General features: G+C 42.7%; 1 protein-coding gene across 2 annotated transcripts in view; it reads right to left on the bottom strand.

The window, feature by feature from the left end:
• The window catches only part of ANKFN1 (ankyrin repeat and fibronectin type III domain containing 1), a 316,545-nt gene that overhangs the window by 114,094 nt on the left and 188,876 nt on the right, over positions 1-13,575 (bottom strand). For both annotated transcript variants that reach the window (XM_058703009.1, XM_058703010.1), the window contains exons 6-7: positions 8,849-9,043; positions 6,814-6,927 (exon numbers count right to left, since the gene is read on the bottom strand). In XM_058703009.1, coding sequence (XP_058558992.1) covers positions 6,814-6,927; positions 8,849-9,043 — 309 coding nt within the window. The remainder of the gene's footprint in view (positions 1-6,813; positions 6,928-8,848; positions 9,044-13,575) is intronic.

Here is a 13,575-nt window from a genome sequence, read left to right as displayed (position 1 = left end):
TGCTACTCCAGTAAGATTTTTTCACTTAAACTTGACAAGCCAATTCTAAAATTCGTTTGGAAGGGAACATGTGTGCAACTGAGACATTTTGAAAAAGATTACCCTAGGGAGGGACTCGCCCTACCAGATGTTAAAATATACTGTAAAGTTACTATATGGTGTGAAAATTAATAAAAGGAAATGCTGTTTAAAATGGATTGGGGAGGCCAGAAGGGGGAGCTCTCACACCCTACCACTCATTGTCAATTACAAACCCAACAGGAAGTCTCTCGTACTTCAGCTACTGCTTTACTACCCCAGCAGGAGGAAGAAAGGTTTTTCTCTTGCCCCAGCAACAGCTCAGCCAATGAGAGACCTCACAACTCAGCCAATGAAAAGCTGCTATACTTCAAACTCCCAGTTTACTCCAGTGGATTTTTGGTTTATAACAGCTCCTCTCAGCTTCCCCCACTTTCCTCTTTGAAGAGTGTTCCTCTGCTTTGCTCTTTGGACTTGTTGTAGCTTGCTTATCCCGAGTGGCAACCCTCTACTTTTGCTAAATGAACCCAGTTTTGCTGGTGAAGTAACTGGCAGTTTTATTTGTAAGGTTAACAATGGGCGTAGATAAAAACAAACAAACAAACAAACAATGGGCGTAGATAGGTGAGTGAGACAAAGAATGTGAATGCATAAACCTTCCCACTTCTAGTTAACGATCCCAGAAGGAAATATTGTTGCAAGTAAAACAGAGACACATACAAGGATTATAACATCATATAATAGAAAAAAAAAAAATGGACACAACCTATGGCTATAAGTGGAAGAGTAATGAGATACATTATAGCACTTCTAGCCAGGGAATAGGAATACTATACAATTGTTAAAAAGAATGAAGGGGCGCCTGGGTGGCTCAGTCCGTTAAGTGTCCGACTTTTGCTCAGGTCATGATCTCGCGGTCTGTGAGTTTGAACCCCATGTCAGGCTCTGTACTGACAGCTTAGAGCCTGGAGCCTGCTTGGGATTCTGTGTCTCCCTCTCTCTCTCTGTCCCTACCCCACTCATGCTTTGCCTCTCTGTCTCTGAAAGATGAATAAACCTTGAAAAAAAAAATTTTTTTTTAAAAAGAATGAAGATCCAAACACACTGACACAGAAAGATAGATTGATATGTATGCTACATTGTTGAATTAAAAATAAATGTAGTTGTAAGATTACACGGTGTGATAATTTTATATTAGAGCACACAAACAAAACCATACATCTGTGTGCTTATACATGCATGCACATACATCAAGAAAAGATTTATAAGGACATACACTGGACTCGTAACAGCGATTAATTTAGTGATAGGGGTGTCACATTGGAGGAAAGAGTAAATTGTTTTACTTTGTCTTTTATATAACCTGTACTTCCTTGTTTGCAGGTTAAAAACCTAAGTGGGGAAAATGCAAAAAGACTATGTTTTACAACATATATTATTATAGTGTTGCTGTTCCCTCCCTCTCATTGGACCTGCTGTTTTTCCTCCTCATACATTTAGCTGCTGAACTTATTTCCACATTTTCACTTGCATGCAAAAAATGTTAATCCGCTGAGTTTCATGTCCTTCAGACGTAACATCTTCAGCCTCTCCTAGTTGCTCTCATCTGCAAACCTCTGGCCTCACCCCTGCCCAAACAGGCTAACTAAAATGATAAATCCTTTTGTTTCGTGGAATTTAATCCCTTCAATCTAGTAATGAGGGTAGCCTCCTCATATTATGATCAGATTAATTCTTCAATTAATTAAACATGGACAATAATTCTAGTCTTTAGAGCAATGAATTTTGTTGGTAGGCAAAATATCTTTCTAATTATAAGGTGGAGGGAAAAAATAATAGAAGGGGTAAAAATAATATAAATACCAAGCAATGTGCACCTAAGTCCCAGGAGGTCAGGTTTTTCTTAAGTCTTGTGAAGAGATGGCCCCAATGATCAAATCATGGTCAAGTTCACACTATTATTATAAATTATCAACCCCTAGGGTTTTCATGTACAAATGGTGGACTCTCTTTCCTAGAAGCTACAGTGCTCCCAGACATCTCTCTGGAATTCTCTAACTTCCTTTCTTTCTGGCAAAGAAGTTGGAGGTAGTGGTTGGCAGAAACACTGGCCTGGGCTTTGCTGGAGTGGATATAATACCAGGTCCTGGCAATCTCTGCAAGGAGAAATTTTTTTTCATTTAATTTAATTTACTTTTTTTTTTTTTTTTTTGTAGAAAATGTCATCAAAGGCAGAGCAGTTAAATGGTTTGCTATTACAAGCCTTTGTAGGAAGGAATTAGGGTGGTGGTTTCTAATCTGCTGGATGACACGGTGAGAAAAGATGGGGAAGAGCCCCAACCAAACCAGTGTCCTGCCCACACCCACTGGAACAGCTACTGTAGCGTCTCATCATTGGCAAACCCCAAAGGGTGCCACGTCAGGCCCTGCTCTAAAAAACACACAACAACAACAACAACAACAACAACAACAACAACAAGAAACATAGAAAAGAATTCATCCTATGGATGGAAAACAGATGCTGCACTGCACCTGTTAGAGGTTACCTTCCTTTCCATTCCTAACCCAGCAAAGAGCAGCAAAATCACTTTTGCAAATGTTCTCTGCTTTGGGGCTGCAGAGAAATGACACATCCTGTGCAGATGAGAGCTTCAGACAGGTTACCCAACGCAGCGAGGAGAAAATGTGAAATGAGGTCTTGGCAATTGTCCAAAGCATCAGAGCATTTGAAATAACTCTAGTCTGGCTCTGTAAACCATGAAAATTGGTGAGATGGGACCAAAAGATGCAAGAGCTCTTTGAATCCAAGAAGGAAACACCTAGAAACAGACAAGTCGTTCCCTTAGCCTCATTTTCCTGCATTTAGGGGAGAGGCAGGCAGAAAACTCCAGTGGGTCTTACTCAGAACTGTTTCCATGGTTTTAAACTGAAATTGATGCCTTTAATGTCCAAGTTGTGATGACAATCAGCCTGGTTGCACGGCCCTTTTCATCACCAGGGCCTGCACGGGGCTTGTAAAGAGATGCTCTTAAAAAGATTTCTGGATGTCAACAAACTCTTAAAAAAAAAAACAACAACCCCAAATATGTTGATGAGTTGAGCATATGCAAGTGAAGAACCAAAGGATTCATATTTTCTTTCAAACACAGCCTCAAGTATGAAGGGGAGGACATCCGGTTGTCAAAATAGGCTTGAGGTTTTGTGAACCCAGAAATTCTAGAGAGCAGGGTGAGATTTGTTCCAAACCCTAAATACTGTAGGGTTAAGTCTTCCCTCTAAACAATTAGATAACTGACATCTCATTCCGTGGATTTCTCCCTTGTTTCTTATTTTCTAAAGCAAACAAAATAACTCGCCTTGTTTCAGGGTAATTTTGCTAATATTTCCATAATTAAATAATTACTTCAACTCCTGAATTAAAAACTGTCCCGTCTCCGGGTACAGGAGGCTGGCAGCTGTTTTAAATAACCCTTGAGAGTGGTCAGGTTAAGGACTCAATTTATGACCTTATAAATTAACACAAGGAAACCTACTCCATAATGCAACAGACAATTCTATTTATAATGCTTAATTAATCCCCTCCAGTCACCAGCAGAACCCACTTGTGGCTTTCATTTCAACCTCACCCAAACGCAAGTCTCCTGAGATGAGACGTGTTAATATGTGAATGCTGATAGAGTTTGCAGGCCTCATGGGCGAGTATTAAATAGCGGACGGGTCTGGATGAATCAGCTTCCGATTGTTCACTAATCAAATGTAAGAAGAAAATGGCAAGTTTGGCAGCACTGATGAAACCCTTCATCAAAAAACCTGAGCTGGAGCGAGGTAGAAAGAGAGGAAGATGCCCAAGTCTGACACTGCCCGCGAACACTAGCTCTAGACTTCTGGAAATCTCGGCAGAACAGAGACCCTGACAAAGTGTCAGAATTGTATCAAAGGATGGCTGTAGGAGGCTGTCCTGGGTGGCTTCATTTGTCTGGTGTCACCCGTACCCCGAGGCTGCTCTCTTTTTGATAAGAAAACTCAAAGTGGTAACCAATTCTATGCTGCCTTTACCTAAGGTATTACAGAGTGGAGTTATCTGGAAAATCCCAAGTATCTCAGAAGGGCTACACGGTGTGGGCAGAGTCATTTCTGCAGACAAAGAAGATTCTCCTGGGACTAGGCCCTGGGCGGGAGAAAGGAATCACCACTTGGACAGGAATTCTGCCTCGTGGCCTGGCGTCTTGGAATATGCACGGACGGCTTTATCAGGTTTTCGGACTGTGCAGGGTAGAATCAGGAAAATGACTTTCTCCCTTTTTTGTCCACCGTGTTCAAGAATCAACATAACGTGATATGTGCAGCTCTACTGGAGTCTTTAGCCAAGTTCCTTAACCTCGCCGCCTCGGGTTCCTCATCCACAGAGCAGAAGTGCTAACTGTGCCCATCCCCAGGGTTCTTGTGAGATTACACAGAGCTAATACACACGGAGATTTTAAACAGTGCCTGGCATACAGTAGGCGCTCCGCAGCCTCGACTCTTCTTACCGCAGCCTCGCTCTGCTGCTTTCTCCTCTGGACTCCCTGTCTTCCCTCCAGGTGCTGCTGTAGCAGCCACGTCAGGCTGCCAGCAGCTCTCCCGAAAAGCTTCCTAACTCACTTCCTCATTCCAGGTCCACACCTCTTCCAATGCATCAGACACAGTACTGCAACCTAAGTCTTTCATAGTCTACCTCCCATCCTGTCCCCCTCTTATTCAGGGGTCTGCAGAGTTCATCATCTACTGTCGAAACTCCTTAATCTTGAATTCAAGTGTCATCGTACCCCCGCCTCCTGCCCTAGTTTCTCTCTCTGCTCTTACATTTCACGGGACCTTCTTGTGAGCCCTCACCTCCCCTGGAGCTATGATCTGTTCCCCTGCTCTCCTCTGCCTGTTCTAGCATGTTCTTGCTCTTCAACTGTGCTCCCAGGTTTCTCCACTTGGAGGCTACCTCCCCCTCCCACCAGCATCTTCTTTTTTTTTTTTTTTTTTAAATTTTTTTTTCAACGTTTTTTATTTATTTTTGGGACAGAGAGAGACAGAGCATGAACGGGGGAGGGGCAGAGAGAGAGGGAGACACAGAATCGGAAGCAGGCTCCAGGCTCCGAGCCGTCAGCCCAGAGCCTGACGCGGGGCTCGAACTCACGGACCGCGAGATCGTGACCTGGCTGAAGTCGGACGCTCAACCGACTGCGCCACCTAGGCGCCCCATGTTTATCGCAATTTTGATATGAATTTCTTTGGTATCTCTTTTTCTGTATGTATCACCTTTCCTTTCTCTCTCTTTTTTTTTTTTTCCAACATTTTAAATTTATTTTTGGGACAGAGAGAGACAGAGCATGAACGGGGGAGGGGCAGAGAGAGAGGGAGACACAGAATCAGAAACAGGCTCCAGGCTCCGAGCCATCAGCCCAGAGCCTGATGCAGGGCTCGAACTCACGGACCGCGAGATCGTGACCTGGCTGAAGTCGGACACCTAACCGACTGAGCCACCCAGGCGCCCCCCATTTACAGATTTTAATCCTACAGGACTGCTTGTGAATGTGGAGAAAGTTCCATTTAGGGATGTTCACTACAGTGTTGTTTATGATGGCAAAAATTGGAAACAAACTAAATGCTAATCAAACAGGAACAGAATATCATACTGCAGTTATAAAGAATGAGGAGGCTGTATATACTGAGGTAGAGATGCCAGAGCACATCAAGTGGGGAGAATAAGAAGCTATTTATAAAGTAGTATGAATAACATAATCCTGTTTGTGTGGTTTTTTTAAAAAATGCTTATTTATTTATTTTGAGAGAGCGAGCAAGTGGGGGGAGGGGCAGAGAGAGAGGGAGACACAGAATCGGAAACAGGCTCCAGGCTCCGAGCCATCAGCCCAGAGCCTGACGCGGGGCTCGAACTCACGGACCGCGAGATCGTGACCTGGCTGAAGTCGGACGCTTAACCGACTGCGCCACCCAGGCGCCCCGCAGCATCTTCTTTTTTTAAAACATTTTTTAAAATGTATTTATTTACTTTGAGAGAGAGAGAGAGAGAGAGAGAGAGAGCTGGGGACGTGCAGAGGCAGAGAGAGAGAAAGACTCAGAGAGAGAGAGAATCTTAAGCATGCTCCACACTGCCAGCATGGAGCCCTATGTGGGGCTCGAACTCATGAACTGCGAGATCATGACCTGAGTCTAAACGTGGAGTCGGATGCCTAACTGACTGAGCCACCCAGATGCCCCTCCCCCCCAGCATCTTCTGGTCCAAATCCTAGACATCCTTGAAAACCAAATGCCACCTCAACCTGGGAACTTTTCTGATCCTATCATGTTACTTTCCTCTTTCTTTTCTGACTCCCAACATCTTTATCTGCTTTTCTTTTAAATCCTCAACCCTAGTTACCTGCTATTACAGATATCAATGCATATGCCTCTTAGTATGTTCCATTTCCCACCCTCTGAGCTCCTTGGATTGAGACTGATTCTTCAGTGTGTCTTACTCAGTCTTGTCTCCATCGCTATGCTATGCACCAAACAGGCCCTCTGCGAACAAGAATGGAATTATTAATATTTTGGAGAGTTTTGGAATAGTGACAGCCTGGTCCTGCAGTTCATGCTTCCTGTGACTTATTCTCAGTAACCCCTTGCTCTGTATGGGAGTGCCAATGCAAATATGTCAACTCAAAAAGTAAATGGGATTAAAAAATCCTATCAGCAGCAGAAAAAAAACAATGGATTGTTTTTTAAGAAGAAGCAATGGGGAAAAAAAAGAAATCTGGAGTCCAGTACCTTTATATCTGGTCACTACAGCTGCGTTGACACTAAGAGGCTCTTGAAAGCTGACAGTGAGTGATGTGCTGCTGGTCACCATAAGAGAGGCGTTGGTTGGCACCTCGGGGGCTCCTGGGACAGAAGGAAAAACATAAGGATCTTAACATCGCAAATCCTTTTCAAACAACGTTCCCGCCTCTTCAAAGGATACCCTGAAACACACACTATGGAAACATTTGTTTGTAGAGCCTAATAGCTTTTGCTTTTGAACATTTTCATTAGAAGTCTCAATGGCCTTTATTTGTTGCTATTGTGATCTTATTTGAGCATTAGAACATCTTCTGAAGGGGTAAATAATACCAGTTAAGCCTTCCCAAAGTATCCTGGAAACACAACAGGAGATTGACCTGGACCAGTGGAGAGGAGGCCAGAAAGTGTTAGCAGGAACTGTTGATAGAGACTGGTACATTTCATGAAGTATTTTCATGTAAATCATTGAACTGGAGCCTTTTTGCAACCCTGTTGGGTAGAAAGGGCAAGTAACAGCGTGTGCACGTTTAGGAGGAAGAAACCACAGTCTGAAGAGACCACACTAACTTGTTCAAGGACACAGTGAAGACACAGCTAAGACCAAAGCCCGTGGCTTCCGATGCCCCGTTCTGGGCTCCTCCCCGTGTGGAATGCTCAGGGCCTGGCTCTCATGCTGCCTCCTATTACATCAAGTAACATTTTCTGAGAAAGAATTCATGGACGAATGTCATGCCCATTAACCTCGGGTTTTAAAGGACTCCTGATAGTTTTAGGTGTTCCTTAACACCCAGAAGGTGTTTTGTGATTTAGAAAATTACCCCCCAAATGGCTGTAAGTCTAAAACTATAACTACTTCTAGTATTAATCTGTGTCCTAAATGAGGCACAATAGCAAATGCATTTATTAAAACTATTGCTGAATGTCTTTTTTTTAATGCTAAAGTATTTATTTTACAATAAGATTCTGTAAAAAAAAAAATCTTTATTTAAGCAAGTTATTCTATTAGTTAAAACAAAGCAAAGGTAATAAGTTTGAAAGCAAATTAGTATGTATTTTTTATGAATGTCTTTTCTTTAAAAAAACATGTATCGGCATTGCTGAAGAGATTGTTAATATTGAAAGCAAACTTTCATGAATGTTGCTTAAGCTATTTGCTTTAAGAGAAAGGATTAGGGTATGGTTCGATACTTAGCACTGCTTTAGAAAGCCAGATTTTCACTACTTTTTGTCTTTATCTATAGCACAAAGCAGAGGCAGATATTTCCAAACTAATGAACTGATCTTTCTCTTATATTCAAATTCTCCAGTCTAATTTATTGTTGTTGTTGTTTAAATAAGATCTACTTTTAGAATAAGATTTTAGTATTTCCCAAGTGTTTGACTTTTATATATTTTTATAGTAGGGGCTGCTCTAAGCATTACCTTCCAGTGCTAATGAGTATTATCCAGAAACAAGGCTTTTTCTTAAACTAACAGAAAGAATTGGTGATGAGAACAGAAGTACAGATAAAGCACAGTTCAGTGACTGACTGTCCTCTGTCGCCTGTAGTAACTGAAGATTGGTTTATATAAGCTCCCTATAAAAAAAAATGCAAGAGAGAGTTGAAAACAACTTAAACTTGGGTTGAAGGCAGAAACTGGAGAAATAGGCAAACAAATATTTTCCACCTCCACATCCCAAAATATAGCCACTTAGGGTATCAAACCATCCAGGTTATTAGGCAGTAGGGCGTATTGGGTGGAAAGCTCTAGATGAGTGTGAGATGGTGGAGACAGGCCAGCAGCACTGAAGCCTCATGGCTGTGGTCAGAGAACCTATCGGGAGCCAGAAAATCAAGCGAGACAAAAGATCCTTTTACAGTCGCCCAGAGCCCTCGCTCCAAATAGGCTGACAACGGCCATCCATGACCCTGTAGCAGAACTGCCAAAAAAAAAAAAAAAAAAAAGTCAGTAAAAGAAGGCCTGGCTGTCTCCAACCAACCTGGTTTCTAGTTAAATGCAGAAGTCCTCTGCTTATACTCACTGGCGTGCTCGAAGCCCGTTCTCATGCGTCTGTAGAGCCGACACCTCCACTCCCAAGCTTTCAGCTGTTTCTCTTTCTCGGTGTTGTCCAGACTGGGTCCTTCGTTCTCCACCTGGGCGGACAGCTCGCTCACCCTCTGCTGGGCCTCCTGCACCAGCGTGGCAAGGTGCATTGCTCGGCTTTCCAGGCTGACAACTGGAGGGAAAGACATGGCTGACTCCTTTCTCCTTCTGGGGGAATGCCGCTTCATTGGCGGGGTAGTTAAGAGTCTACTGTGGACTTTAAAAAATGCCCGGGCTAAGTGGGATCCGTGTTCCTCATTACCTGACTGACTCCAGTACGTCGAAGTAGTGGTAAATCCATCCATTTAAGATCTCTCATTGCTCTGTGGCCCTCTTGTCACAGGCACCCCAAGTAGCTGCCTAGCACGGTTCACTAGAACTCAACTATCAAGTACCCATGAGGACCACTTCTGACCCAGATCGCACACATTTGTTTCCATGATCTTTAGAAAGACAAACAGGGCCAAAAGCTCTGTAGGGCTAGGAAGGCCTTAGGAAAAGTCATCCACAAGGCAAGTTGCATACTATTAAAGTTGGTTGGTCATTTTTTCCCTTCCTTTTTTCTTTCTTTTTTCTTTTTTTTTTTTTTTTGGTAGCATCGGATTCGAATTTTCTGCTCTTATCACATTGTGCCAATCTCATAGACGTTTTTGTATGTACGTCTTAGTGGTGTAATATTTACCTATTTATTTATTTAAAATATTTTTTAATGTTTATTTTTGAGAGAGAGAGAGACATATAGACGGAGTGTGAGTGGGCAAGGGACGGAGAGAGAGGGAGACCCAGAATCCGAAGCAGGCTCCAGGCTCCAAGCTGTCAGCACAAAGCTGGATTCAGGGCTTGAACTCATGAACCATGAGATCCTGACCTGAGCTGAAGTCAGACACTTAACCGACTGAGCCACCCAGACGCCCCACCAATTTATTTATTGCTAACGAAGTGCCCACTGCCCGTAGGGCTGTAGGTTCTGACACTGGGTGTCATTAGACAATGATCTTCTATCAATTCGATCTCTGATCATGATCTCAGGGAAGGAATGATTTCTGGAGATGCCTGTGCCTGACAGCAAGTTCGACTACTCTTTTTATGGAGAGGGATTATACAGCTTGATATTTCTGTTTTACTCAATACATGATATCTCAGCTAAATTCACATGATGGCGTTTACCCAACTGGCCCTTGTGTGAGTGAATGTTCGGGACAACAACAGAATGCATCACATTCTTGTGTCAGACTGGGAAGCTGCTTCTTGGCCTTTGCTCCTGGCTCTCATGAACGTGAGGGCTGCCTCAGCGGTCACTTGGTCACTCTGAAGGAGCCCCCCTCTCTCCGGTTAGTGGTAAGGAGAAGGCAGCCTCCGCGTGGTCTTGTGGAAGGGAACCATGCAAATACTGAAACAGACCAGAATCAAGTTCTGCTGCTCTGTCTCCAACATGTGTTTGACCCTCTCTGTGACCAAAACAATATTTCCCCCTGGTGGGTGAGAAAGAAATCCAACCATTCCATTCTTCTAATTAAGGGGGGGGGGGGTGGGATATGATGAAGATAACTCAAGTGAAAACTTGTTAGGTGTATTTTGAAATGGAAATTAGGTGGTTATAGATTCATCTCTGTGTTCATAGGCATGTTTGCATTAATTACAGGAAATGAATAATAATTTATTATTGCCCCTGCTCACCATCAGTCTCAATTTATTTACAGATGAGGTCAATGAAAAATTAGTTGAGTCTTTTTTTTCTTTTCCTTTCTTTCTTCTTTCTTTTTAAAGTTGCTGTTTAGAACACTCAGGACTGTGTTTTGCTGCCGATTTGTCATGGTTAATGAATGTTGCTGTAGCAGTCAATCATGTACTCTGAATACCGTCACACTTTTTTTTTTTTCTAAAGCCTCAGTCGTGAGCCATGACAGAAAAATAAACAAATAAATATAAAGCTAAAAAACTCTTTCACTGAGCAGCTACACTACGCAGAATCCCCCGGGAAGGCTAAAGGGGGCCAGAATAAATGATAATATAAGTGCTGTGGACGCAGGGAGGCAATGATGGTGTATGAATGTGGAGGCTTTGGCAAAAAAAAAAAAAAAAAAAAAAAAATACACACACACACACACACACACACGCGCGCGCGCGCGGGCGCACACTCCAGTGGAAAAATTGGCAATATTAGTAGCCTCAAGGTGCAATTTCCTGAAGCAGTGAGATTGACAAGTCAGTACTAAATGCTGTTAATTTAACTAACTTCAGATTAATGGTAGAGTCTGCTATGACTGAAGGCCTCAAACACAGTCTCATTATAGCCTTGCTGGGAAGGTCCTAAATATAGGCATTGACAGTTTAAAACAAATTCGTATACATTTGTGTATTTTTAGACATAGGTTAGGCGTCAGGGTTTGTGTCACAGTTTTCAGGTTGATTAATTGACCCAGTAACTGCACCCTCTACCCACCGCCCCCCTCCTTCTTCCACTCCAAATTATAGAGAAAATGGGGGAATTGTCCTTGCTAAGTCATTCTGTGAGCTTTTTATTGTAAGCCTGATGTTTGAATTGCATGCATGCATCAACACTTGGGTGATAGACACATGATTTATAAAAATAAATTTTTCTAATACTATGAAATCCCCCCTATTAATTTTTATATCCACAACAGTTATTACTGGTGTGAATTCCAGGTGGCATTTCAGATGGACAGCTTCTCTTGAGCTATGCTTGGCTCCCCCTGAAATTTTTCCTGCTTTCCTCAGCACAACACGCTTTGTTTCTAGACTTTCCCTTTCCTCCTCGGCTGTGGCCTTGATGCTGTTTGAGTTGTAGTGGCAAAGGGATTCTACATGTTTAAGGTAGAGCCTTTTGCCTCTTCATAGGCTAAAGGAAAATCCATTTGGTTTTACAGCCAGGTGAATTTTCCAAGATCCTCTAGATCCCTGTGCTTCTCAAATTGGGCTACCTAAACACCAACACAATGTGGTGGTGCTGGTGGGGCCACAGTGGGCATCTCTGGAGCCACAGAATGAATATGTGTGTCTTCCCAGGGCATCAATTTTTCCATACAGATTTTGGTAAAAGCCTATTATTTAGAAATTAAAACAAACACTTCTGGAGGAGAATGGAAAGATATCCCCAAAATTGAAGGCTTAAAAAGGAACTTTATAGAAATCTCTCCCACCGTTTTTCTTCCAGGCACCCCTGAGAATGCACTCACTTGCCTCTGTAGTTAGAGGTAATTCCGTGGGTGAGTAGAAGGGGCACCAACCGAGCCAGTGGTTTCCAACCATGTCACCCAGCAAAACTTTTATTATTATTTTTTCCTATGGAGTTTTTTAATAGCTTAATAAAACACTTCTCTTTTGAAAGATTTTCCTTATTGACTACCAAATCAGCTGACTTACAAAGTAATCATTTTCTCCTTATTATTAATGACCTAATGAAGTGGGTTTATACATTTTAAGCAGAGGTAATATGATAATCATATTAGACCGTGCAGTTTTATCTTGAGTAATGGTGCCATAGTTTAGGCTTTTTGACACCTGGCAAATGACTCTGAGAGTCCCCTTCCTATTTTGGCCAGGTTGAGAACATTTTAAGCCCTTTATTTTATTGTTATTTTTTTAACTTCCTTATTTTGAAAATGAAGAAACCCAGCCCAAGGAGGTGAGATGGTTAACTGAGATTTTCGTAAAAACCTTAAAGGGGCGCCTGGGTGGCTCAGTCGGTTGGGCGTCTGACTTCGGCTCAGGTCATGATCTCACTGCTCGTGAGTTCCAGCCCCGCGTCAGGCTCTGTTCTGACAGCTCAGAGCCTGGAGCCTGCTTCAGATTCTGTCTCCGTCTCTCTCTGCCCCTCCCCTGCTCGCTCTCTGTCTCTGTCTCTCTCTCTCAAATATAAAAAATAAAACATAAAAAATTAAAAAGAAACAGCAACCTTAAAGAACCCAGTGAACTTCCTCTATGGCAAAAGGAATGCAAATTAACCTAGTACTTACATATCACACATTCTAACTGCTATAGATTTGGCATGAGGCTAGTGAATTCCTTTTGGTTGGTCAGTTGGACACACAAACGAGAAAGGCTATGTCTATCATATGATTTGTTCTCCTGCCCATCCACTTCTCTTTTCCTTGGATCCATTTCCCTTTTACTTCCACACTCTGGACATTTTTCCCTGGAGTCCAGAATTCCCAATCTACTTGCAAGGTTTGGTCTTTTCTCTCTCATTGTAGTCGGTTCCTTCTCCAGCCAAGCAACTATCCCTCTGAGCAGGCATAGCCAGCACAATAGAGGGTCTGTGAGTGTGTGGTGAGCCGGCCGGCTGGCGCAAGACCACTCCGCTGCTCCTGAAATAGGCCCCACGCTATTGTGGTGTTTAATTATCAACAGCATTTCTACCACCCAGTGTCTGAGTGGGTATTTGTTCTAAGACCTGCCCAGCTAATTAACTACGAGGTGGGGGTGGGGGTGGGGTGGGAACTTGGTGTTCAAAGAATACAATTACGGTTACTGTTTAAATCCTGAGATAAATAATGATCAGACTGAATGTTTTTTCCTCACCATCAGAATCTAACCTATGGATCGCCAAGTACACACTACTTCTTAATTTCGTCTCGCCCTGCAATTGATGAGTTTTGGCCTGGTTGATAATTGCTTAGAGCAATATAACGAGGGTAAAATGTA

Source organism: Neofelis nebulosa, chromosome 16 (genome assembly GCF_028018385.1).
Source record: "Neofelis nebulosa isolate mNeoNeb1 chromosome 16, mNeoNeb1.pri, whole genome shotgun sequence".
Classification (NCBI taxonomy): Eukaryota; Metazoa; Chordata; class Mammalia; order Carnivora; family Felidae; genus Neofelis; species Neofelis nebulosa.
The sequence above is the reverse complement of the archived record's forward strand: the minus strand, read 5'-3'. Positions and strand labels throughout refer to the sequence as shown.